At 36.8% G+C, this 25,162-nt stretch overlaps 1 protein-coding gene across 4 annotated transcripts in view; it reads left to right on the top strand.

Annotated features, from left to right (window-relative positions):
* The window catches only part of LOC129245535 (phospholipase ABHD3-like), a 29,543-nt gene extending 6,082 nt beyond the window's left edge, over positions 1 to 23,461 (top strand). Inside the window, exons 1-8 of one of the 4 annotated variants that reach the window (XM_054883743.1) lie at positions 2,190 to 2,253; positions 7,824 to 8,001; positions 8,069 to 8,238; positions 12,544 to 12,881; positions 14,342 to 14,428; positions 14,491 to 14,621; positions 19,308 to 19,473; positions 22,112 to 23,461. In XM_054883743.1, the coding sequence (XP_054739718.1) occupies positions 7,840 to 8,001; positions 8,069 to 8,238; positions 12,544 to 12,881; positions 14,342 to 14,428; positions 14,491 to 14,621; positions 19,308 to 19,473; positions 22,112 to 22,428 (1,371 nt within the window). In that variant the 5' untranslated portion in view covers positions 2,190 to 2,253; positions 7,824 to 7,839 and the 3' untranslated portion in view covers positions 22,429 to 23,461. The other 3 variants (XM_054883741.1, XM_054883744.1, XM_054883742.1) reach the window with 3 other exon arrangements.
* Positions 23,462 to 25,162: the final 1,701 nt, after the last annotated feature.

The following is a 25,162-nucleotide window of genomic DNA, read 5'->3' as shown; positions in this document are numbered from 1 at the left end:
ACGTTACATCGGTGCAGTTGCATGAGAGACTTGTGAATATGCGAAAAAGAATGCTGGAAGAAGAAGAAGTTACACAAACACCGCACGAACAAATTGCACAAGTGCGACGTTACAGCAAGAATGATAGAAACAAGATTGCGCCCATCAGAGAGTGCGGTGTTGCCAACCATTTGCTCTTCGCAATAAATTTAGTGCTTTTTTATACCCAAAATGCGAGATTTTTTAAGTTTGGAGTTTGTTTTTTTTTTTTTTTTTTTTAATTTAAAGCTACCGAAACTGTAAGTTAAAATAAAAATGTATTATTAAACAAAAGAATGTTAAAAAATGTCACTCTGAGAAGATTTTAGTGTTAATGAAAATTTGTTGGTTCTTATAAAATTGGACATTTTGAAAGTGAGAATTAAATTTTTTGCTCCTTTCAGGGTTATGCAAGAATATTAAATCTTCTTCTCTTGACTCTTCTTAACATTGAAGACCATTCTACCTTTTTAAAAAGCGTTTGAATTTACTGAATGCGAATAATTGTTCCACCGTTACCACGACAGTCGGTTCTACGTTACCGAAACGACCCTGATTTATATCCGGCCAAGGACTGTCACTCCAGCAGCATTCGCCGTATGTAGGTAGGGGGAATGTTTCTTCTGGTCCTCAATCCTTAGTGGGACATAAGGCATCAAGAAGTGTATTCATAGTTAAAATAAGGAACAAAATACCAGAAAATACTGAAGAAACCATAACGACATTTTTATAAAAGGAGTACCTAATCTTGTTACATAACCTCAAATATAGCAAACAAGACGTTCTTTTAGCAAAAGAGTTTCTCTTAACAAAAAACTCATAAATTAAATTGTACACAACCCTAATACATTTCTTAAAAAAAAAACGCACATTTTAAAGACAATTTGTCACGCATACAAAGTTCTTTAAGTAATTCAATAAAAATTTGGTATTTTATTTTCTTTAAATGGGCATTTTAGTGCGTTTTTATATCCAAAGCTAGGCAACACTACAGTAGCGAGAGAGAGATTTGACTGCTGAAAGGAGAAGAATACCAACAATAACCGCAATCGCGGGCAATGTGACCAGATACTAAAAAAAGTAAAGCTAAGCTGAGTGAATTATTGAACTAATGTTTAAAAAATGTATTTTTTACAAAATTATAAACATTACTTTTTAATTGGAACAGGCTAGATAAATGTCATGAAGAAAGAAGTAAAACTCCGAAACTAAATAACAAAAAAAAAATGCTAGATCAAGTTACGAAAATGGTAATCTGGCCATACTGGTGCTAATATGACGTCCCTGATTGTCAAATTTGCTGAGTGCAAAGTAACAGTACCACGATAGGCGCCATCTCATTCTTTCCATCATGACGTCTCAGCGACAGCGATGCTGTTAAATTCGCTGAGAGCAAAGTAGCGGTACCACGAACGGCGCCACTTTAAACAAAATGTAATACTACATAGCTTTCGCATGTAAAGTGCTTTACTCGATCGAACAAAAGACTTAAAAGCTGTATACTGATGCTAAAACATGCTTTGTATATTTATATAATATATTATAAAGTTGGCCGAACTTACGCACTTCTTTTGTTGTTATATATTTTTCATGCTTATAAAGATTAACATCACACCTGTTTGCCTTCAAACACTAAAAATGATGATTACTCACCTTAATGCGGTGGTGGAATGTTAATAACAGCTTCTGTTGTTGAATTTGTTGAATTTTCAATTTTATCGCTCACATTAACTAGATTACTAAATGCATCACCAGCTTTCCAATTGTTGTCGAGTGGCCAATTGCTGAGGTGCATAGTTAGAATAAAAAAAAATAATAAAAAATAATAAAATTAGCAGACCTATACAATGGGTGCATGTCAACTGAAATGATTGCAATAAATAATAAATATGAAAATATGCAGATATCTAGAATTGTTGGACAATTGTGAAAGCAACAATCACTCCTCCGTGCGCTTATTACGTCCAAGTTTAAAAATAATGACCATTAGTTTCTAGTGCGCTTTTCACTGCACAAGATAACTAACCACATAGTCGCTTGCAAAGAATATTTAGTGAAATAAAATTACATCTATATTTACATACATATGTTTGTACTTTGGCCTTTTGAAGCATACAAAAGCTCTTGACTATTGACAATGTACGTGTAGAATGAATGTACATATGTATGTATGTAAATAACAAAAATAAAATCTATGAAAAGATAAACCGTGATAAAACACAAATCAGTCTCGAGGTAATTGTTCGTAGGCAAACATCGCCAGCCATTTAGTGCACAAAGCAGTTCGCTTGCTTTCTTTAGGCGCGCGGCAGTTTTTGTGCGTTCTATAAACAATATTTGCGTAACCGTTGAGTTGGTAATTAAAATAAATAGTGGAAATAACTTTAATTAAAAAAAAAAACATTTTTTATGTAAGTGTATATAAGTGTATTTCTAGTAATAATGTAACATAAAAATAATTAAATGAACGTAAACGCAAATCTCAGAAAAAACATCTATGTGAGTCAGCTGTAGTAATTTATATATAGAATTTACATACATACATACGTATATATGCATAGAGACACCTTATAGGCAAGTATGTTGAGGTAATCGCTGTGTGTAAGCTTAAACGGACCTCAAGGCTAACACCGGCCAAATTCCAGTTTGTATTAGGTAATTCCAATCTAGACTTAATAAAACAAATTAAAAATGTGTTTGATACGGAATTAGCATGCAATCAAGAGCGTGAACATATGTGTGTGTCAATGCACAAAGAATGTTTTTTTTCACTAATTGTTTTTATGTAAATATATAGCACAAAGAAACAGATGTTTTTAAATAAATATGTATATACTCGTATACTTTAAGACCTAAAGGGGTTTACATTGCAAAACTTTTGTTGTAAACTTGTTTCTAAATAAGCTCTCAGTAAGCCCAAGGAAATCCTAGAGAGTCCCAATTAAGTAAAATAAACTTTCAAAACCTTTGTTCAAAAGGAAAATTTAAAATCAAAGCAGTGTAAGCAGGCATACGTTGCAACAATACAGCAGCGTCAGAGGGAATTTGAATTCTTAATAAGGAATTAGGGGTAGTCAGAGGCCCGAAAAAATAATGATTTTCAATAATTTTTTTTTTGCTAGACAATTACTTTATTTTACAAAAATAAATACATAGCATTACTACTTCATATGACGACTTGACTTAAGCAAAATGAAAAAAAAAACACCAGTCTAACGGTTAGACGCGATAGAAGTGAAACCTTCCGTAAAACAAACTGAGAGAGAATGAGACGAAAGCAGCATTAGGAGCAAGATAATTATAGGTTCATTATAATATTGCTATAAAGTTCATATTTTATTTTCTTCATTTTATTATTATTCATCCTCAATGTTTTCAATTTCAACAAATGATACGAGTGGCTTATGATAGCTAAAATATGATACAAATGCTTTGGTTTCGATGTTGTCAACATGTCTTTGAAATACCGCATCAATTGTTGTTTTTGATCGTGTTGTCGATTCAATGGGATTGTTACACATTTTTAAATTGAAGGTTGTATTGAGAACGTCAATTAAAGGAACCGCTGTGTCCAATGCAAAATTTACGTTAAAATCGCCACTTACAATCATTGGAACTTTATTGTAACCTTTTCTAAGTATCCGCGATACTTCTGGTGTATAATTGATTAAATTTTCGTGAATGAATTCCGTGATGCTATTTATTGATTTTTTTTCTGTCGATATTCACGACACTTTTCTGCATTATTTTTCGGCATAATTGCGGTAAATATTTAAAAATGAAAATATTTACGAATATAAAAATACACACGCGGTTGCTCTTATGAGCGCCCCCAGCAAAACCTGCGTGACCGAAACTCTAACACAATTACATTTTTTTGAATGTTACAAACACATATGCACGCAGGTTTTGCTGGGGCGTGACCGAAACTCTAACACAATTACACATATGCACTCGTATTTGTTTGAAAATCGACTTTTTTTTTGGTTCTCCGTCACCTTTGGAAAATGTGTAAACAATAAGCAAACTTTATTCAAATATTGTCCCTCATTTTTGCATCAGTAAAATTAAACAAACGCCGTAGCCGAATGGGTTGGTGCGTGACTACTATTCAGAATTCACAGAGAGAACGTCAGTTCGAATCTCGGTGAAAACACCAAAATTAAGGAAAACTATTTTTCTAATAGCGCTCACCCCTCAGCAGGCAATGGCAAAACACCGAGTGTATTTCTGCCATGAAAAAAAGCTCCTCATAAACATAGCATAAAATAAAATAAAATAACTGTAAAAAAAATTTTTTTTCTTGTGATTCGAACCAAGGATTTTGGATCGGAAGCTCACATTGCTAGCCGCTCGGCTATCGCGCCATGCTGTCGGCGCTGGCCTAAAAGTTATTTAGTTCGTCGCTACGTGTATATGTAATATTCGTAGCCAAGAGTGTCGCTTTTTTCGTTTCACTTTTTCTCAAATCACTCCCAACGATTCTAAAGAAGTTTTCACTTCAAAAAATTAATAATTGCAAAAGCCATCGCTGTTTGTGTGGAGCCCGTTTCTCCAGAAGTCCCTTGCGATGATCATCACAAGCCCTCCGAGATTCATTTAAAATCAATCGGACAAGAGAAATTAGTTGTATTAATAGATAATCTTGTGCTTGATCGAAGCTTTTTTTCTAAATTAACAATATGGCGGCCTCAGGTAATATTTTTCAGATTTTCGAGAAAAAAACCGACAATTAATTGTTTACAAAATAAATGAAATGTTTGAAAAAAAAATTCTTCGATCAGGCAATAGTTTTTTATGTTTTTCAAAAGCAATATAAATTTTATTGAAATCTACCAAGCGGTTTTTAAGTTACAGTGATCACCAGTTCAAAAAACATAGTTTTGAGAAAAACGCATTTAAAGTTTTGCTATCGAGCTCCGGAGCGCCCTTTGTTAATTGTTGAATAACTCGAAAAGTATTTGCCGGATTCACTTCAAATTTTCACACAATATTTTTAAGATTCTTTAAGAAAATGCAAAACAAAATTCAGGTTTTTTAAAATTCTGACTGAAAAAAAAAAAAATTGGCGCGTACACTTCTGTTAGGTGTTTGGCGGAGCTCCTCCTACTATTTGTGGTGGGTGTGCGTCTTGATGTTGTTCCACAAATGAAGGGACCTACAGTTTCATGCCGACTTCGAACGGCAGATATTTTTTTTATGAGAAGCTTTTTCATGGCAGAAATAAACTCGCAGGCTTGCCTTTGCCTGCTGAGGAGCGACGGTTATTAGAAACAATTTTCTTATTATTTAATGCTCATACCACGGAGATTCGAACCTACACACTCCCGAATGGTACTCATGCACCAACCCATTCGACTACGGTACCCATCTTCGATAATTTGCTTGCTGTGGTGGCTGAGAGTAGACATACGACCGCAAAGGGTTAAAGCTAAATCTGAAGAGTCATGCTCACGCACATCTACGTACTTCGGTTTTGCTTGATAACGTTTTGTTGTACTGCGCCGAGGTCTATCTTTTTTTTCGTAATACGTTTTCAATGTATCTCTTCCCCGCATTTCAGCTGTCCTCAAGTTCAAGCATTTTGCTGATTATGTTGATCGACGCGTTGTTGCCAATCTGCTTCCTCAGAGCATTTCTTTCACAACTAAAGAACGTGTATTCAGTGTCATCGCTCCATGCTTCGCAGTATATGCACCTGGGGTAGTATCCATGGCCCGAAAGGAACTAAGTTAAGCAGTAATTCACTTCCCCGAAGTTTCTTTGAGCTCATTTGCTTATTGCTGGAGTGAGTTTCGCTGCCAATTTGCCTCTCGGTTCAATGTCGCATCGGCTTTGCCAGCGCAGCATGATTTGACATCTCCGTTCCGCGGCGCAACTACCCATACCTCGCTGCCGGTTGTAGTAGCCACGATCAGCCTTCTTTTGTTCGGTGTTGCTCCACTGATGTTTGTCATTAGTCCTCTTAGCATTCCCGTGACTTTCGCTGCTTTGGTAACCGCGTGCCGTATCACTTACTTTCCTTAAAGATTGGAAATTAGCTACCACTACGCCCTTCTTCAAAAAATGGAAGTACAATGTCCGGCACTCGAAGTGTAGCCAATTAAAAAAGTCATAAATTTAGATTGGAAAATTACTTTTATTTAACTCAAAGTAAAAAATGTGTGAAAATAATACAAAATTAAGAATCGATTTACTTTTGCTCGATATGACCACCTTTTGCCTCGACTATGGCCTTGAGACGATCAAGAAACGAATCGCAAGTTGCCCGAATGTGACTTGTAGGTATTTTGGCCCACTCGCTCACAATGACTTTTTTCAGCGCCTCGAGACAGGTGAATCTTTTAGTTCGGATCTTGCTCTCCAAAATGGCACAAAGAGTAATCCATCGGACTCGCGTCTGGTGAACTTGAGAGCTATTGTGTGTACGTTATGAAGTTCGGAACGTTGTTTTTTAGCCATTCTTGGTTCACTCGAGCATTGTGAGACGGTGCTGAGTCCTGCTGAAACGTCCATGGTCTGGCTCCGAAATGTTTGTCTGCCCACAGCATAGCAAGCTCCAGAATAATTTGCCGATAATATTTCGGATTTTCGTGTTTACCTTGAGGCCAGGCTCGATGAAAACAATCGGAGAGCGCCCATCTGCGATTATAGCGGCCCAAACCATTACCTGTGGCGGGAGCTGACTCCTGGTGACCAATCGATGACTGAAATTCTCATATGAACGGTCGGTAAAATAAACACTATCGTTTTGGGAGTTTACGAATGGCTCAATTTGAGAAATTTTCTCGTCAAAAAACACAATGCTTTCGACCAAGCGAAGTAACTCCTTCTCTCTCTCAAGTCTGACTTGTTACTGCTTTGAGGTGAGATCATGCACATTTTGGATCATGTAAGTCTTGACTTTGAGATCATTTTACAGTATGCGGCGGATACTACGGTCAGATATTTTCAGTTCTTTCACTATTTGATCGACACTTCCTCGGGAATTTCGCTCAAGTCGCTTCTTCACTTTTTGAACCATTTCACGGGACGTTGCAGTCTCTTGATGACCACCTCTATGTCGTTTTGCGATACTACCAATATCATTGTAACGAGTAATGGTGGGATAAACAAAAACTTTATTTACTTTAAGATGCTCGAGCTCACGCCAAATATAATGCAATCACACGTTTGAAATCCATTACTGATTTTTTTTTCGCGTTTACTCTCGGCGAAATGCTTCCGCGCGCTTGCAAACAATACCCTGGACTGTCACTTAGCCAACTAACAGACAGCTGATGCCCGTGCATCAGGTGCGCGAGCGGTCTGAGGTTGGTCACACTTCGAGTGCCGGAGCCTGTATTTAACAGCCAAAATAGGCAATTAGTGCACCTATTTGGTTTATGTAAAAATATAGTGGTTTTTAGCGAAAAATGTTATGTGTCATATTGATAAAAGTTATTATATATTATAAATGCATTGGCTTCTATGATTCATAAACACTTCTGAATCGTCGAACATACAATTAATGCCTTGTTTCCTTTAAAATGAAAAATAAGTGGCTGTTAGGTGTTTGTGCTGTGCGCCTTGATGTACCCTGTACCGGTTGCTGGCTCATAAAAACAAATTATAACAATGGAACAAAAAATGGTCTACTTATAATTATATAACGGCTTATGAAGAATGAAAAAAAAACTAATATTTAATCGCTTCCCCATAAATTCTCTCTTCCGCCTGAAATAATTTGCATTGCAATTAAATATTTGTATTCTATGTAATACTTATAAAATATGGACGCTGTAATGCATCTTTTTTTCTTATAGATTCAGATATATTTCTATGAAAAACGTAAGCCTACCGCTCCGAGAGAGTTTCCACAAACAGACCAAACGTAACATGTTCTACTCAATGTACTGCTACCTATCGAATATTCCACGCTGGCATGCACTGGCTTTTGCGCTGGGTGCATACGTAGTCTACTACTTTATACAGGTGGTTAAGGTAAGTGTTTCAGATTCAAGATTTTAATAATCATGCACTCACAAAAAGCCCTCACCTCTGCTGACAGCGTCCAATACTTGCCTGTGCCGATGGCCCGTTCAAAGAGTTCCTACAGCGTAACGTGCCAACGTTAGAAATGAAATTTTGGCCCACATTCTGGTGTGTGGAGAGTCGAGCGCAAACTGTTTTTGCGAGTATACTAAGATCGCAAATTATTCCCAATATTAACTATAGAAGGTAATACGAGTATAATTTAATTTAGATCAAATATTTTATGAAATGTATTAGGGCAAGTAAAAAGTTCTGAGCGTTTTCTGCTAGATGTCTTTAGTGTTCCATACCAACGTTATGCATTGCATCGAAAGTTTGGTGAAAAGATTTTAAGGGGTGTGCTCTTTAGCAGACCTTATTCAGCTCTGAGCGAATTTGACATAATTAGCTGATGGGCTGACGCCACTTGGGATGTGTTTACAAAAAAACTGAGATCGTGTTGGTGATATACGAAAAAAATTAACCAGTGACACTTCGTTGCCGTATTAATAACACCTGATTGGACGAGTGTGTGAATGCATGTGAAATGATCGTGCAGAATTCGGCTGAATCTCCCAAAAGAGGTGGCAGGCGAAGTTCCCCTCACAATTTTCTTTTTCACCATAGTTAAAGAGCAATCCTGGTAAATCTACTATACTTATGTGAATATATGTGGAATGAACGTACAGAATTCCATGGTGAAAAGATTTAGCAGACTGTTATTCCGCTCTGAGCGAATTTGACAGAATCGGCTTCGGCATCTCAAGTGACGTGGTAACAAAAATTTCCATAAAAAATTTGTTTTTTCCATAGCTATCAAGCAAACCTTGAATTCTCTGACCATCCTTGGCTGAATTTTGTTTTTCACTATAGTTAAAGCGTAAACCTGGTAAATGTGACCATACACTTAAAAAAAATTGTTGGCAATTTTTTGTTTCGACAGTACAACGACCAAGGCGTATTCATAGGAGGTGACTTCGTCAGTGGCAACAACAAAATTTAGATGTATTATGTAGTTCGAATGTCAAAATTTAATTGAGAATGAGGCAACAACTAAGAAGCAGGACAATTCAATATTCCAAACAGCAAATCGGAAGACAAAAGCAAATCAGTTGCTCTAAAGTAAAGGATTTTCCAATAACAGGTGTTATTTTAAACATCCCGCTATTTCGGTAAATGTCACTTTTGAAGCTGTCATTTTTTGATAATTGACAAGTAGAAACTACGCCATTAATGAAAATGGAACGACACACGCTTAAAGAACGCATTGAAATTATTAAAATTCTCTATAAAAATGGTGAATATTTGGTAGAGATGGTTCGTAAAACTCGAACATATTTGGGTCATGGTGAAGCACCTTGTTGGATCGCAATACAGAAATTGGTGAAAAAATTCGAGCTGTTGGGACAAGTTAGTGATGTGAAGAATAAAACCCGTGGCAGTCGCTCAGGAACAGCCGAAAATATTGCTGTTGTAGCCGAAAGTGTTGAAGAAAACCCAGGTTTGTTCATTCCTCGTCGTTCTTTGGAATTAGGCATTCCACAAACGTCATTACACCGTATTTTGCATAAAGACTTAGGTCTTAAGGCTTATAAAATCCAGTTAACACAAGAATTCAAGCCGGCCGATTATGAACAACGTCCTGTATTTGCTGATTGGGCCGTTGAAATGCATGAAAATGATCCGGAACTCCATCGAAAAATTATCTTGAGGTACGATGCCCATTTTCCACATCGGTGGTCGGATCTGGGGCTCAGAAAATCCAAGAGTTATTGTTGAAAAGCATCTCTATTCTCAACGTGTGACTGTTTGGTGCGGTTTATGGTCCGATGGAGTCACTGGACCTTCCTTTTTCGAAAATGAAGCTGGATCAACAGTTACGGAGAATAGATTGCGCTATCGAGAGATGATTAACGATATTTTATGGCCGGAATTGGATGGTATTGATCTGGACAACGTTTATTTTCAACAAGACGGCGCTACGTGCCACACAAACAACGAAACCATTGGAATAACACCTCTTATTGGAGAAGAACCCTTTATAAACCGAACTCCGTCGGACGAAAGTTCTCTGGCAAAGCGATGACGAAGTTCGTTTGACGAATCGTGAATGGATTTATTTTTAATTTTGCTGCTGCCGCCGATCGACAAAATCGGCTATCGATGGAAAACAAGGATCATAGAATACAAAGTTGGGAATTACTTATTTGTGAAGAAGAAGAGTACGGGAAAGCAATGAAAACAATCAAACACAAGAAACTATAAGCGCACACACGCACTCCCTTGCCACGGCATCTTCCGCATAAAAACGCAAACTGCTATTGGGTGCTTTATATTCATCAGTGCTTTCACAATTCAACACACGGCACTTCGTTTTCATTAGTTTGATTAGTTTAATACTAGTAGGCCATTCACTGAATTTTCACAAACATTTAATATCTCCTCCTTTTGTTTGTTTTGTATTGACGTCAGTCTTGTCAAAATCGCGAAAAATAAAGTAACTGTGTTAACAGGACGCCACCTTCAGTACCCAAGTCGCCTTGGTTACAACTATGTTAAAATCTTTTTTCGAATTAAAGTGAAAAAACATTGAGAACTTTTTACATCACCTAATATATAATATTTTTAAAATGCATACTTATACATACAGTGACTCATAGCTTATTTGATGCAGGTAATACTTTTTTAGAAAAAAGAAAATGACTCGATGTTTATTAAATTTAATAAAAAAAATGTATACGACTTGTAATGAGATATGTATGTACTATTTACCACTGCAGAAAGAACAATAACAAAAGCAAAGCTTGCCCATATATATGTACATATATATATAGAAACAAATAGTTTTCTCATCAAAATATCCTCACAGCTTAAATGGTGCAGTGCATTTTATATTTTCTCTGAGAATGCAAAAACGGTGAAACGTATTTTTTCCTGTTTAGCTTAGCGTCTTAAGTCATTCTCAAAAAAATTTTGTAAAGAAAAGTTGAAAAAATTTAAATTTTTTTAAAATGGAAAAACGGACCTCACTTGAAAAAAGGGAAGACATTATTCGTCATTATAAAGAGGGCAAAAGCCAACGAAAAATTACAGAAAATGTTGTTATTAGTTCCTCAACTGTCCAGCGCATTATAGAAAGGTTTCGCCACGAAAACAGGATAGAAGATAAGGGCAGATCTGCGCCAAATAAAATATTCAATGATGCAGATACGAGGTGGATTGTTCGCAAAATTAAAGAAAACCCCGATTTAAATGATTCAGAATTAACGAATACTTAGCCAAGATCTGTAATCCTGAAACTGTTCGTAGAGTTCTGCGCGAAGAAAATTTTAATGGAAGGACTGTCCAAAATAAGCCGTTAATTAATGCTCGTAATAGAAAACAAAGAATAGAGTTTTTCAGACAACATTTGAACAAAGACACTTCATTCTGGAAGTCCGTTGTTTTTGCGGATGATCGCAAATTTAACCTTTTCAGGTCTGATGGGAAGTCCTGCGTTTGGAGAAAACCAAACAGTTAAACACGACGGGGGCAATGTGATGGTATGGGGTTGCATGTCCTATTCAGGTGTCGGAAATTTAACATTTATCAAAGGAAACATGAATAAAGAGATGTATCTGGATCTGCTAAAATGTAATTTAGTACAAAGTGCGGATAAAATGGGCATTAGGGATTCATTTAGGTTCTACCAAGACAACGATCCCATGCGTACTTCTGGTATTGTAAAAACTTAGCTTATCTGGAACTTCCCACATGTAGTACAGACACCTGCACAGAGTCCAGATTTCAACGTTATTGAGAATTTGTGGTCAGTGCTGGAAAATAAAATAAGAAACCACAATATTTCTAATGCTTCTGATCTGAAACGAGCACTACATGAAGAATGGGATAAAATTAAATAGTTCCGATTATACAGCAAAGCTTGTAGAATCTATGAATTCCCGATTAAAAGCTAGTCTGAATCAAAAGGGATTCCTCACAAAGTATTAGCCGTAATCATGAAATCGAAATATTAATGTTTTTATGTTTTTTGAATACTTTTAATTTAGTGCATCATTTAAGCTGTGGCCTCAAAACTGTAACTGAATTATTTTAATTTGCCATATCTTTCTTATGAACAAACATTTTTTGTTATTAAATGAAACATGTTATTTAACAATAAAAAAATATAACATTCTTTTCTGTAATGGAAATACCATAAAAATACCATTTGATATTTTAATAAGTTTTTTTGGCTGCATCAAATAAGCTGTGAGTCACTGTATACATATAACATTTCTCAAATATGATACTTATGCCTGTCTAACTAATTTCAACCGTCCTTCATAAATACTCGCATGTTTATAGTAGATTTTTTTTTTAATTGTATTCATAGTACACTATGAATTAAAAAATTTATTGCTCTATTACCATTAGGATTTATTGATTTAGAAGTAAAAATAAGTTGCTTCGACAAAGGGCCACAGAGATGTGCAATAACTTGTTATTAATTCTTATTTCTTATCATCACAGAGAAATTCTTACACTGAAAGATGGCGGTGAGGTCGCCTTGGATTGGCTGGAAGAAAACTGTGGTGATGATGCGCCCTGCATTATTATTCTGCCCGGTTTGACAGGAGAATCGCAAGCAGAGTACATAAAATGCCTTGTCATAGCCGCAAATAATGTGGGTATGCGTGTAGTTGTGTTCAACAACCGTGGTTTGGGTGGCATAGAACTCAAAACACCACGTCTTTATTGTGCCTCGAACTGTGAAGATCTGTCCGAAGTTGTGCGCCATGTAAGAAAAACCATACCGACGCATTGTAAACTGGGTGCAACCGGTATTTCGATGGGTGGCTTGATTTTAGGTAAATCGATTTTTATTTTTTCTTGCATATTACTAAAAAAAAAGAGGTTGTCTGTAAAGTCGGTTTACTGACGATAGTTTAACGTGATAACGTCATAAGAAAATACTGATTGAATGGTTGCATTTTTCAAAAGAAAATTTAAATTTTATTTGTTTGATAGATATTTTGTATGGATATAGAGAATGAGTTAACATTAACATAACATAATATATATTACTTTAACATAACATAACATAACATAACATAACATAACATAACATAACATAACATAACATAACATAACATAACATAACATAACATAACATAACATAACATAACATAACATAACATAACATAACATAACATAACATAACATAACATAACATAACATAACATAACATAACATAACATAACATAACATAACATAACATAACATAACATAACATAACATAACATAACATAACATAACATAACATAACATAACATAACATAACATAACATAACATAACATAACATAACATAACATAACATAACATAACATAACATAACATAACATAACATAACATAACATAACATAACATAACATAACATAACATAACAAATTACCCCGTATTAAAGCACTTATCAACAGCTTTCATTTGATACCCATATTGTACATACACAACCAAAGGTTACCCGGGGTTGACCTATATCTCGAGACCCCAGTCACGGAGCGGCATGAAAAATACTCTGTACTAAAGCATTCACCAACAGCTTTCATTTGATACCCATATTGTACATACACATCCGAAGGTTACCCGGGTCCACGTTTTGACCTATATCTCGAGCCCTATTTCCAAAATAAAATATAATCCATGTTACTCGTGGATGATGCAGTTTTCGAATGGTGAAAGAATTTTTAAAATCGGTCCAGTAGTTGAGCCTATTCATTACAAACAAACAAAGTTTTCCTCTTTATAATATTAAGTATAGACAACATATCTTATAAGGTATATGGTAAATATTACCATACATTTTTTCCTTCATATATAATAAAAAAATTAATAATAATAACATTAAAACAACAGGTATTATTAACAAACTTGGTTTTATTTTAAATTCTTGAAGTGATCAAATTAATAATAATCAATAAGAAGGCTTATGCAAATACAAATACGTGAATTTGTATATGTACATATGCGCATATACATACATATATACGCTCCCTTAAGTAGGAGAGAGCAAGATGTCGAACGTTGCCGTTCGTTTGCTTTGTTTGCTTTGTCGTTCGTTCCGCGCTTTCGCTTGCAGTTCATTCAATGCAATGAGCAAGGTAACGACAAATGAGCAAGGTAACGGCAATGAGCAAGGTAACGACACATTTTTCCGTGCGTGCAGCCTGTTAAATCGAATTATAAGACGTTATCACGTCAAAAAAGTATTTGATTGCTTTAAATGTATGTATGTATGTATGTTCAAATGTATTTTGGCACTTTTCTTAGGAAATTACCTCGTACGTAAAAGTGAGGAGTCGCGCAAGTGTCTGTCGGCTGCCAAAATCATTTCAGTGCCTTGGGATGTCCATAAAGGTATTTTAGAACTTGTCTACATAAAATATTGAAACAATTAAATGTACTGGCTTCGTATATAGGAACTGCTAATATAGAAAAACCGATATTGAATAATTTATTGGGTCGTCATTTGGCTAGCAGTCTTTGCCGCACACTCGACAATTGTAAAATTTACAAGGATCAGGATATCGATTTGGATCGTATTATGTCGGTAAGTTGAGGGAAAAATATTTAATTGTTAAGAACATTCTCGCGACCTCGGTAGTATAGTATAGTAAGTGCACTAGCCTGCAATCCCAGAGGTTGTGGGTTTGAATCAGACGTGAGGTACGGACCACGCACTTTTTCAAATTTACCTACTTTCGCTCTTTCTAATGATTTTCCAACCCAAAAACATTTTCAAACTCACTCTGAAACCTCAAACTTATCCTTTCCATCCTCACTCCCGTACAATATTCAGCGCATTATTTGCATTGTGGCTGGTAAAATAAGCAGAAACACATTACAACCGCGATTATAGCGCAGACACATCAACTTTAGCGAAGTGCTCAACCATAGGTGCGACCCTTCTGGCAGAAAAATGTAAAACACAGATGGCGCTCCAAGCAGTAAGAAGGCGTTGTTCCTAAGTTTAGGACTGGTAGCGGCAGGCTAATCACCTACCCTGTCAGAAATCAAATAGATTAACGTAACCAACACAAGACAAATGTCCTGTTGAGGCCCTATGCTCCCGAGAGGAGTGAACAAAGGAAAAAAAAGAATATCAATATTATAATTATCGCTTATAATTTGTTGAAAATAATTATTTCCAAAAACCTCGAGCTGCTACCTTTATTTGTGCAATACTAAAATGTGATCACAGCCAACCAAGGTTGAGATGGTGATTCACAAGGAATCCAATTAGCATTTCCGCACCATTTTGTTGCCACTACTCGTTGTTGGCCTCCGCCGTAGCCGAATGGGTTGGTGCGTGACTACCATTCGGAATTCAGAGAGAGAACGTAGATTCGAATCTCGGTGAACCACCAAAATTGAGAAAAACATTTTCCTAATAGCGGTCGCCCCTCGGCAGGCAATGGGAAACCTCCGAGTGTATTTCTGTCATGAAAAAGCTCCTCATAAAAATATCTGCTGTTCGGAGTCGACTTGAAACTGTAGCTCCCTCCATTTGTGAAACAACATCCAAAAGCGGTTTGCCAAGGGTCAACATCCTCGCCTCCCAGAGAGCAGGGCATTGGAATTAGTTTACTTTTTCTCCGGTATATTACAACTATGGGTGGATACTTGTATATTGTAGGGGATACCTATTTTGGCTGCCTGCTCTCCTAAAGACCGGAAGACAGTTATCATGGCCATGAGTCTGCAGGCATCCCTTCGTTTGATATTTGTCAATGTTGACTGTGATTGCAGGTGGGACATAACGTTCTGTTATCTTTGCATGCTGTCTGGTCTCTTCATCTTGATTACACCCAGTGATGTAAATACCGATTCTGCAAGAATGTTATTCATGGCAGATGCCCCTCTTGCCAGTTCGTCCGCTTTTTCGTTTTTTTTTTTTTCAATGTTTTTCAATGTTCCGATCTCCTGGGATCCTGATTAAAGTCACGCTATGGCTTATGTTCAAGGTGGTAAGGCTAGTTCTGCTTTGTTCCACGAGTTAGAGGTTGTTGTAGCTGAATCCAGGATTGCAGCAGCTAGGATTGCTATCCGAAATAATAGGGATAGTGCCCTTAAGGGGGTAGTATGGTTAATTCGGTGTAAAACAAGCATATTTTTCGAAATTTTTTTTGTCGACACAGTTGATTTATTCAAAATTTTAAAATTACTTCATTATAAAGTCATATTTAAAGAATATTGTGTGAAATTTTCATTGATTTTTATGAAGAAATGAGTTGGTGGCAGCGAATCTTCGCGGACGTCTCATAAAAAAGTTTTATTGCGGTGTCCCTCAGAACTCATTACTGGATCAACTAAAATCAAAAAACCAAATTGATTTCATCAGCTAATAAAGTTTCGCAGGTAACAACGTCGAATTTTTTTTTTTGTTAATTTTTTAAAGCGCTTTGAAGTCAAAACACCGATTTTTCATAAAAAAAACTTGAAAACTTTGTTGTTTTAAAATATGACAAAATTAAAAAAAAAAAAAACTCGACGTCATTACCTCGTGAATAAAGTAAAGAAACAAAAAAACCAAATTTGAAAAGAATCGGTGCAGTAGATATGAATCTACAGTGGACACCGACCGTAAAAAAGGCAAGTGTGAGAAAAACGCGTTTAAAGATTAGGTAGCTATTTTCGGCAGCGTGAAATCCGGTTGGAGAGGTAGATACTTAATCCTTTGTGTCTTTGTCAATTTTACTCTAATGCACTTCAAACTTTCACACAATAATCTTAAGATGTTATAGAATAATTTAAAAAAAAAAAAAAAAAAAAATTAAAAAAAAAATACCATACTACCCCCTTAAAAGAAAAGTCCGCGATTAGTAGCTTACAAGCTTCCCCTATTGCCAATACTTCCGCCTGGAAGACACTGCAAGTATTAGGAAGACGCACAGATTTTTCCATTCTAAGTCTATGAGAATATATACCAGCTCCATCACCACAGTCCATTTTTGTACCATCTGTGTAGACTGTTGTGTCAAAATTGTTTAGTAGAAGTCACTTACTTCATTCATCCCGAGATGGAAAGCAGATGGCAATGTTCCTGTTGAAAGTCACCGTGGAGACGATGTATCAGTCCTCCCCGAGTTGAACAGAGTTCTTCGCAATAATAGACTGGCATGACCATACGTCTTGTTCCTTCCTGCGACCCGCTAAATGCGCTCATGGTTGCCATCCTCTTTATATGGAGATCTCAATTGCCTACTTAGTCCAAAGTAACACTGGTTGGCAAGAGAGATTTTAGTTAGTCATTAATTTAGGAGAACCACAAAAAAATCCAACGAGGTAAATCTCCACGCCAAGTCGTCTAATGAAAATTATAGAATTCAGGATCTTACTGAAAAGCCGTGCATCCTTTATTAGATGTTTGGCCGAGCTTCTCCTCTCATCTGTATTGTGCGATGCTGTCCTGCAAATGAAGAGATCTTCAATTTTATGCATCCCACGAATTGCAGATGATTTTTATGAGAGACTTTTTCATGGTAGCGAACAATTCAGAGGTTCAGTAATACTTTCCAAGTGGTTCCATAAGAAAAAATTTGTTCTATCATTTGATGTTTCAAACTCGATACCCATCAAATTGTAGCCCCACACACAAATTGAGCGAAGTGACGCTTATGAGGAATTCGTTCACAGGTAACCGAAACAACCCGGATTTATATCCGGCCAAAGGTTGCTATTTCAGCAGCATTCCCCTTTATTTATGACGAATACTGCCTCAACAACAACAGCAATACTCCAAATTATATCATTTTGCATTCAAATAGGGCGTGAAATGTTCAATCATTGAGTTGCTTGTCCGTTATAAGTTTGGCTTCTATTTTTTTTTTTTTTTTTTTTTGTCGGGACAACTAGCAAGTGCAGCACTCAGACATTAATTGAGTCCATTGTACTACACTTGGATTCCCTTTTCATTTTCTTTAAATCTACCCGATCTCCGAAGAAATCTGAGTAGATCTTGTGGTGCCAAGGAGCCAAGATGGTCGCTTCTTAACACATCAGTGCCAAAGACCTCAAACCTGATTCGAGCGAAGGCGGGGCAGACGCACAGGAAGTGGTCCGCCGTCTCATGCTCCTCTTCACAAGCTGGGCAGAGTACACTGTCTGAGATGCCCAACCTTTCCATGTGCTTTGCCCACAGAAAGTGGCCCGTCATCAGTCCAACCAGCCGTCTGCACTCCCCTCTGCTTAATGACAGAAGGGTTTGCGACAGTCGATCGGACATGACAGGTAACATCAGTTTTGTCCATCTGCAGCCTCTCTCAGCCTGCCAAGCTCGCTTGTGGGTAGTAGTTACCCATTTGCTAACCGTGGCCGTGATGGCCGCAGAGGGGAGTGGCAAAGCGGGCTCTGGGCCAAAGAAGTTGGCCTCAGAGCCCATCTTAGCTAAGGAGTCAGAGGTCTCGTTACCCGCGATACCTACGTGTCCCGGGACCCATGTTAGCATCAGGCTGTTATGTCTGCCGACATAGTTCAGCCTGGATTTACAGGACTTCACTACCCCTGATGTGGTTTGAGGGCTGTCTAAGGCCATAAGCGCAGCTTGGCTGTCGCTGCAGACACATATAGATCTGCCTCTCCATCGTTTTTCCACAACAAAGTTCATCGCTTCTTGAACTGCATACACCTCCGCTTGAAACACAGATGCATGCATTCCAAGAGCAAAGTGCAGTTTTGTCCCGCTGGATTCCACGTAGACCCCAGAGCCGGAGCTATGCTCGGTCCTGGAGCCATCCGTAAAAATGCGAAAACAGTGTTTGCCGGGCTCATTTTCTGAGTCTCCCCACAACTGAGCCTCTGGTAGCACTACACTGTATCTCTTTTCAAGTACGACTCTTGATGGCATTGAGTCAAGGGGCATGGAGAGAATCGTTGGATCGATGTCCATACCTTCTCTGTGTTTCAATGCCGGACAAGGGCCGTACCAGTTCCCACTGTGTTTCAGTCTGCAGATGGCCTTCAGGGCCTCTCCTCGGATGAAAGCATCAAGTGGTGGTAAACCAATCAGAGCTTGGCTGCTATTACTTTGCTCTGCCTATGTGGCTGAGATTATGTAAATTTTCAATCACAAATACTGGTATGATCTGCCGACAGCCATTTTAGCTAACCAAATAGTAATTAAATTATTTTAAATATATTGGCAAAAAAAATTGTTTAAAATTTTTTAATTATGTAATTTAAAAAAATTTAATATTGCTATTATTTTAGTAACCTGTATAAATATTTAATTTTGTAGTGTAAAACAATAAAGGAATTCGATGCATTATTCACCTCAAAGCAGTTTGGTTATGCGCATGTCGATGACTATTACAGCGATGCAACTCTACACAATAAATTGCATTATATATCGGTGCCTTTACTGTGCTTGAGTGCTGCTGATGATCCATTCCAACCATTAGACGGTGAGTACAGGAAACATACAACAACAACATTGTGCTTACATACCTAAATATTTCATCAAACATACAAAAAAGCGTATACCTATTTGAAAATCTATCGCCTTGAACAGAATTGCAGCGGGCAGCGCCTTGACGAGTACCCGCTTCCAAAGTTAGAACACATTTGATGCCATGCAATTGCAAAGGATTGCGGCAGGCAAACATCAATGATTTACAATAGAAAAAAGTTTTTGTTTTTTTGTAAAAATGAACAATGAACTTCAACGAGTTGCTCCACAAATATAGCAGACGAAAAGATTTCACTACAAAATTAATTTTATTGTAACCACAAAATGTTAGTTGAAAACCGTCCCGACGCAATTGTATTTAACCGACCGAATTTTCCGACTGAAGTGGATCAGCTGATCACCACCCGTAAACCCGCTGTCCCGCTGCAATTCTGTTTCGGACCTAATTTAGGAAAGTTCGGCAACTATGGTAGGAATTTTTAAGTGCAAAGCAAGGCGAATTTATTACAGGTGACAGCAAACACATATAAGTAAAACCCTACATGTATTTGTTGTTGCGTTTGGTGCAAGCATCACGTCAAAATCAGCAAGCAAATGTAAACATACGAATGTACACATACCAATACATACAAACAAAGCATATCATTTTGACGTAAGCCATACCTACGGCGAAAAATTCAGCTGGGTGAATGCTGTCACCTTATTAAATCCACCTTGGTGCAAAGCGAAACCACCGTTGTCATCTGCTGAACGGATATGAGCCAAGGCGCATTCATTAAAGCTGATGGCACTAGACCAACAACAATGTTCTGTACGTTTGATTGTCAAAGCAAAGTATAGGGAAACTAGAAAACAAATAATGAATTTGCCTTGTTTCATTCTGAGCTGACAGCCACATGGACACGGCGAAAGAAAAAAAAAAAAAACAAATCAGCTGATTTACCAACACCACCATTAATAGGTTCGCCTTGATATGAGCTCATCCAGTAAAGATGTGGGTTAACAAGTAAAGATGTGTCAAAACTTTGACGGAACCAAGCTTCATAAAAAGTTTGAGCAATTTTCCATTTTTGATTACTGAAGTGTTTACATTATTTGCGTTTTTAAAAATTCCTATATTATCAAATTGGTCTGGGATTATTTGCATTAATGGCTATCGAAAGTGGCTGAAAACTCCATCGCTGATATCTTCACAACCCACAAGGATGATTTGGTATATTTTGTCTTTTGCACAGGGTCCGGCAATCGAAGTGTAACCATCTAAAAAGGCCATACATTGAGTTTGAAAAATTACTCTTATTCAATTCAAAGTAAAAAATGTGTGAAAATAATACAAAATTAAAAATTTACTTTTGCTCGATATGACCACCTTTTGCCTTGACTATGGCCTTGGGACGGTCCAGAAACGAATCGCAAGCTGCCCGAATGTGACTTGTAGGTATTTTGGCCCACTCGCGGACTATGGCTATTTTCCGCGCCTTGAGACTGGTGAATCGTTTAGTTCAAACTTTGCTCTCCAAAATGGCACTTAGAGAATAATCCATCCGATTCGCGTCTGGTGAATTTGAGAGCTATTGTGTGGACGTTATGGAGTTCGGAACGTTGTTTTTTTAGCCATTCTTGGTTCACTCGAGCATTGTGAGACGGTGCTGAGTCCTGCTGAAACGTCCATGGTCTGGCTCCGAAATGTTTGTCTGCCCACAGCATAGCAAGCTCCAGAATACTTTCCCGATAATATTTCGGATTTTCGTGTTTACCTTGAGGCCAGGCTCGATGAAAAGTATAGGAGAGCGCCCATCTGCGGTTACAGCGACCCAAACCATTACCTGTGGCTGGTGCTGCCTCCTGATGGCCAATCGATGACTCAAATTTTCGTATGAACCGATGGTGAAATAAACCCTATCGTTTTGGGAGTTTACGTATTGCTCAATTTGAAAAATTTTCTCGTCAGAAAACACAATGTTCCGTTTTCGGCCAAGCGAAGAAACTCCTTCCCGCTCTCAAGTCGGATGCAATTACACTATTACGCTTGAAATCCAAAACTGATTTTCTTTTTTCGCGTTTACGCTCGGCAAAATGCTTGAGCGCGCTTGTAAACAATACTCTGGACTGTTATTTAGCCAACTGACAGACAGCCGATGCCTGTGCTTCAGATGCGCGAGCGGTCTGAAGTTGGTTACACTTCGAGTGCCGGACCCTGTAATCCCTGTAATCAATATTGAAGGAAGTGGGATATTTAGCATTTTTAGTCTCAACCAAACCTACGACAAGCCTCCTACAAACTCAAAATTTAACTGTTTACAGCTTCTTTGATTGTTTGGACACAAAACATCACTTCTTTTTTAAACATTCGAAGTCTTTTTTCAACAGTTAATTAAGGTCCACAATTCGAATATGACTACGAATCTAAATATTATAATTTTTAAAACTTTCTATAGCCCTTGTCAACGGCGCGCCAAGTATTATTGTGCAGATTTCTCAATAGTTTCACTGGTTCTAATCAATTTTGGTCGTTAGTTAACGATCATGCAAATGTATATGTATTTGTGAATACGAAACTTTTTGAAAGTACATTACACTTTAATCTAAAGATGAAATCTATTAACTCTTTTATTTGTATCCATTCCTTGTAGCCATTCCTATTAAAGCCGCCGAAGAGTGTACGCATGTAGCAATCGTTGTGACTGCACGCGGTGGGCATATCGGTTTCCTAGAAGGTTGGTGGCCCTCACCAAAAGAGCAGTATATGGGCCGACTTTTCTCCGAATTCTTTACAAAAGCACTATTCGATGCAGATGGCCATTTCGAACGTACACGGGATGAATTACACCAACGTTTCGATGCCAAAAATATTGCGCCTCTACAAGCACCAACACCACTGGCAATTTCCAAAGCTACCACACCGTTACTGAGCGCAGAAGAGTTTGTAGAAAAATTCATGGAGATGTAGTTAGAGCATAGACTGTTTATTGAGGACTTCGACAGCGCCAACAAAGGTAACGAAAAAAGTGATGGACCTTAGTAATCACGGTTTGGACAAGTGATGAGGCGTGGCAAGCGAGTTGCGCGTGCCTGGATGATAAAGTGCAATTAAAAAAATGTGATTAGTAAAAAAAGGAACATATTCTAAAATTACATATCAGTGGAATTTTGACAAAACTATAATATTTATTTGACGCTAGTGGTTTTTACTTCTCGATAAGTAAATCCTGATAGATCATAGAAAAATTTAATACTTCAATTCAACTATTATTAATACAGGGTGGGCCATATAGCGTTTGCTTTTTGAACCACCTATTTTTTTGAGAATGTAGCACAAATGACATGTCAAATGTGTTCATAATTTACTTAAAGGTTTGAAATTTACGAAATGGGACGCCATACGCTTGAACAAAATTGGGAAATATTGAAAACCTATTTCCAAAGTGGTGAGTCTTCTTCTTCTTTTCTGATTTTCACATCGGTGGCTACGTCCATAAGCAAAATTGTCGGATTTGGGGCTCAGAAAATCCACACGTTACTGTAGAGAAGCAAATTCATCCACAACGAGTCACTGTTTGGTGCGGTTTTTGGTCTGTCGGCATCATCGGGCCATTTTTTTCGAAAATGAGCGAGGAGCCGCGGTTATAGTAAATGGTGAGCATTACCGTGACATGCTCAACGAGTTGTTTCCAAAAATTGAAGAGGATGACATGGACGACATTTGGTTTCAACAGGACGCTGCAACTTGTCACACTGCCAAAGTTACACTCGAACTCTTGGCTACCGTTTTTGAAAACCGAGTAATCAGCCGAAATTCCGATATCAATTGGCCGCCTCGGAGCTGTGATTTAAGCCCGTTGGACTATTTTTTGTGGGGAGCCGTTAAGGACAAATGCTATGCGAACCATCCAGAGACGATTGATGCTTTAAAACACGAAATCGAAGTTGTCATTCATGAAATTGGAGCCCAAACAATCGAAAATGTGCTTAAAAATTGGGTTGATCGATTGGGTTGGGCGTACTGTAAAGCCAGTCGTGGCAGTCATTTGAGCGATATTTTTTTTCATTCATAAATAACAATGTTCAATCTTCAAAATAAAAAAAAAAGAGGTTATCTGTAAAGTCGGTTTACTGACGATAGCTTAACGTGATAACGTCATAAGAAAATACTGATTGAATGGTTGCATTTTTCAAAAGAAAATTTTAATTTTATTTGTTTGATAGATATTTTTTATGGATGTAGAGAATGAGTTAACATTAACATAACATAACATAACATAACATAACATAACATAACATAACATAACATAGCATAACATAACATAACATAACATAACATAACATAACCTAACATAACATAACATAACATAACATAACATAACATAACATAACATAACATAACATAACATAACATAACATAACATAACATAACATAACATAACATAACATAACATAACATAACATAACATAACATAACATAACATAACATAACCTAACATAACATAACATAACCTAACATAACATAACATAACATAACATAACATAACATAACATAACATAACATAACATAACATAACATAACATAACATAACATAACATAACTTAACATATCATAACATAACATAACATGCTGTTCAAGCAAGGTAACGACGCATGAGCAAGATAACGACGCATTTTTCGGTGCGTGCAGCTGGCTACATAGAATTATAAGACGTTATCACGTCAAACAATAATAATAACATTAAAACAACAGGTATTATTAACAAACTTGGTTTTATTTTAAATTCTTCAAGTAAATCAAATTAATAATAATCAATAAGAAGGCATATGCAAATACAAATACGTGAATTTATATAGGTACATATTCGCATATACATACATATATACGCTCACTTAAGTAGGAGAGAGCAAGATGTCGAACGTTGCCGTTCGTTTGCTTTGTTTGCTTTGTCGTTCGTTCCGCGCTTTCGCTTGCAGTTCATGCAATGCAATGAGCAAGGTAACGACATATGAGCAAGGTAACGGCAATGAGCAAGGTAACTACATATGAGCAAGGTAACACTAATGAGCAAGGTAACGACACATTTTTTCATGCGTGCAGCCTGTTAAATCGAATTATAAGACGTTATCACGTCAAAAGTTTGAAAAAATATTGATTAGTGTTTTTTTTATAGCCAATTCAAAAAGCAAATTTTACATGGCCCACCCTATATAAACTCTTTTAAGGAATATCATTTTAAATATTTTATTAAAACCCAGTGATTTCAAAATTGACAAGAAAGAATGCAAAGTTGCTTTAAGTTATTTTGTCAAAAATCCACAGATATATGTAAGTATGTGTAGGTAAGAAATCAAAACGTGTTATTAGTTTAGTGAAATTATGCTGTAACAAATTAATGATAAAAATATATTTCTATTTTTCTTATTAGATAAATTATTAGTAGAAAATACTATAAAAAAATATAATTTATAACTAAAGAAATTCTAAATAGCAGCTTTGAAGTGAAAGTAGTTATACATACATAGATAAATGACTACAAACAAAATTGTGAATTCAAATCGGTAGTAAGCTTAGTTTAGTAAAGGAAAAATCGAAGCATATGCACATGTACCTAATTCGTCGTAAGAAAGTTGAAATGAAATTTGTTAAACAAAAATATTTGTAGCAGTTATAAATTAAATTGTTCATTTATTTATAACAA

This window comes from Anastrepha obliqua, chromosome 4 (assembly GCF_027943255.1).
Source record: "Anastrepha obliqua isolate idAnaObli1 chromosome 4, idAnaObli1_1.0, whole genome shotgun sequence".
Classification (NCBI taxonomy): domain Eukaryota; kingdom Metazoa; phylum Arthropoda; class Insecta; order Diptera; family Tephritidae; genus Anastrepha; species Anastrepha obliqua.
The sequence above is the reverse complement of the archived record's forward strand: the minus strand, read 5'-3'. Positions and strand labels throughout refer to the sequence as shown.